At 40.0% G+C, this 2,880-nt stretch overlaps 1 protein-coding gene across 1 annotated transcript in view; it reads right to left on the reverse strand.

Annotated features, from left to right (window-relative positions):
- Positions 1-2,880, reverse strand: part of EEF1AKMT1 (EEF1A lysine methyltransferase 1) — a 36,009-nt gene that overhangs the window by 24,646 nt on the left and 8,483 nt on the right. The window contains exon 2 of the mRNA XM_003796699.3: positions 115-277. Within this exon, the coding sequence (XP_003796747.1) occupies positions 115-258 (144 nt within the window). The 5' untranslated portion in view covers positions 259-277. The remainder of the gene's footprint in view (positions 1-114; positions 278-2,880) is intronic.

Below are 2,880 nucleotides of genomic sequence, written 5' to 3' on the forward strand. Positions count from 1 at the left end.
CAAAAAAAAAAAAAAAAAAATTGTTAATTCTAACTAGTGGGATTAGGACTACTTTTCCTTTTTGTGTTCACATTTCTGTGTATTTTCTGATGGATATGGAATGCATTTACTTACCCAATTTTCTTCTATTATTCCGATGTTATATTTATCATTCTCACCAAGGTCACTTTGTTGCTTTTGTTCAGCATAAAACTCCTGGAGAGCTGCTAAGGTGTGGGCAGAAAGCTGGGGGGTCTCATCATCTTCAGAGTCACCCATTTCACAAATTGGCTCTAACCTGCAGATCATGGAATAAATGTTCTATGAAGATCTTGTTTCTCCTTCTTATCAAATAATAATTTTAAATAATTTTTTATTTTATCAAATTGAAGTGAGTTTCATATATGAAACATACATATTTAAAACTCCTGAGACCAAATATCTAACAGAGGGCTTCTGCTGAACTATAGTTCAACCAATTCTGGCTTTTGTTTTAAATATATCCTATTTTTATAAATATTATTTTCTCATTTTCATGATTCATTGCAGAAAGAAATGTTTACCATAAATATCGAAAGATTCTACATTGAATCTACATTAGATAGATTCTACATCTATCTAAATATCTACATTTCATAGAATCCATGGATCAGTGACCTATCAATGCTTGATGTCACTGTTTATGTGAATCAGGCCCCATCAGTGGACATAAATTATCAATAAAAAACAAGGATTTTTTTTTGCAGTTTTTGGCCAGGGCTGGGTATGAACCTGCCACCTCTGGCATATGGGGCCAGCACCCTACTCCTCTGAGCCACAGGTGCCGCCCTAAAAAACAAGGGGTATTAATAGAGATGTGAAAAATAAAAGAGACAAAAAGAAGAAAGGGGAAAAAAGAATAATAAAATAGAGAAAAGATGTTTTTGCAGACACTGATGGCCAGGCACAATGGCTTCTTAAGGCACTCTCCAGAGTGAACCAAACCATGAAGTCAGGACACAGTCCGCCAGATGGCCAAGGCTGCCAAGGTATTTGACAACAACCGCAATTTTAGGGGTTTCTGAAACTATGCTTGGGTTCAATAATTTGCCAGGAAGACTCACAGAATTCACTGAGAGCAATTATATTCAGAGTTACATATATTACAGGGAAAAGACACAAATTAGAACCAGCCAAAAACATAGGTTAGAGTCCATGAGAGTTCCAAACTTAACGCTTCTCATCATCCTCCTAGCATTCATGTTTGACAACATGCATGGAGTACTGCCAACTCAGGAAGCTCACTGGAGCTTCAGTGTCCAGTTTCATTATGGAAAAATTGTAAAACTAGCTAAAGGCAGTCTCTAGCCCCTTCCATCCTGGAGTATGGGCTCAGGGGTTCTTCATGAGTCACTTGTTAGTATAAAGTATCAGATGTGATCTGAGGGGCCCACCATGACAAGACACTCCTATCTCTTGGGAAATTCCAAATGTTTAGAGGTTACCACCAGGCACTAAGACAAAGACCAGGCCTCCCTTTGGTGAGGTCAAATTCCTTACTACGAAGGTATCAAACACATTTCTAAACCAAATGTTACCAATTATTCAATTAAAAAAAAATCAGCATCCTATTTCCTTGTTAAAATATTGTGCCTAAGTTTTACAGTGACTGATATGTTGAAAATCAGCAGATTATTCAAGAGCTTCCCTCTGTTACTCTCTTCCTACTGGTAGGCCTACATGGGTACACCTGATTGAAAGGCTACGGCACGTGCCTGGGCCTTCACTGCAAGGGAGGCTGGGAAAGTGGGAATGTGGGAAATACCCCAAGTTTAGGATGACTGTTCAAAAAATACTGTGCAGCTATTTAAGGTGAGAAATATTTGTTAGATGCTGCTTTTGTTCTTCCTTTTCAGAATTAGAGAGCTAGCTATTCGACCAAGATCCTTAAAACAACAACAAAACCCTCGTATGTACCAACTAGTGAAACCCAGTGTACTTTCATTAAGGACAAATAACTCGTTGATGCCTTCCTTCTTTTCTACATCAAAGACTTACTTGTATAAAAACTTGCTAATAGGCTTGGCGCCTGTGGCTCAAGTGGCTAAGGCGCCAGCTACATACACCTGAGCTGGCATGTTTGAATCCAGCCTGGGCCTGCCAAACAACGACGACGGCTGCAACCAAAAAATGGCCGGGCATTGTGGTGGGTGCCTGTAGTCCCAGCTGCTTGGGAGGCAGAGGCAGGAGAAATGCTTGAGCCCAGGAGTTGGAGTTTGCTGTGAGCTGAGATGCCACAGCACTTTACCCAGGGGACAGCTTGAGGCTCTATCTCAAAAAAAAAACCCAAAACAACAAAAACAAAAAAAAAACTTGCTAATTTAAAACATCCCATGATATAGTTAATCTGAAAATACAAATAAGCTCTCTATAAATAAGCAATTCCTCCTCTAGGAAAAGGAGAAGCAAAACACAAGATACATGTAATACAATTACATATAAAGTTCAAAACCAAGTACAATTAAGACATGAGTTTACAGATGCCATACTCTTCTATTTATCAAAGATAGGTTTTTTTTTTTTTTTTGAGACAGAGCCTCAAGCTGTCGCCCCAGGTAGAGTGCCTAGGCGTCACAGCTCACAGCAACCTCCAACTCCTGGGCTCAAGCAATTCTCCTGCCTCTGCCTCCCAAGAAGCTGGGACTACAGGTGCCTGCCACAATGCCCAGCTATTTATATTTGGTTGCAGCAGTCATTGTTTTTTGGCAGCCTGGGCTGGATTCGAACCCACCAGCTCAGGTGTATGTGGCTTGCGCCTTAGCCGCTTGAGCCATAGGTGCCGAGCCAAGAATTGTACTTTTTAATTGGAAAAGATTTATTGCCTGACACTCCACCTCAAAAGCACCTTAATCTTTCATTTTA

Source organism: Otolemur garnettii, unplaced genomic scaffold, assembly GCF_000181295.1.
Source record: "Otolemur garnettii isolate 467f Iridium unplaced genomic scaffold, OtoGar3 scaffold00106, whole genome shotgun sequence".
NCBI classification, from domain to species: Eukaryota; Metazoa; Chordata; class Mammalia; order Primates; family Galagidae; genus Otolemur; species Otolemur garnettii.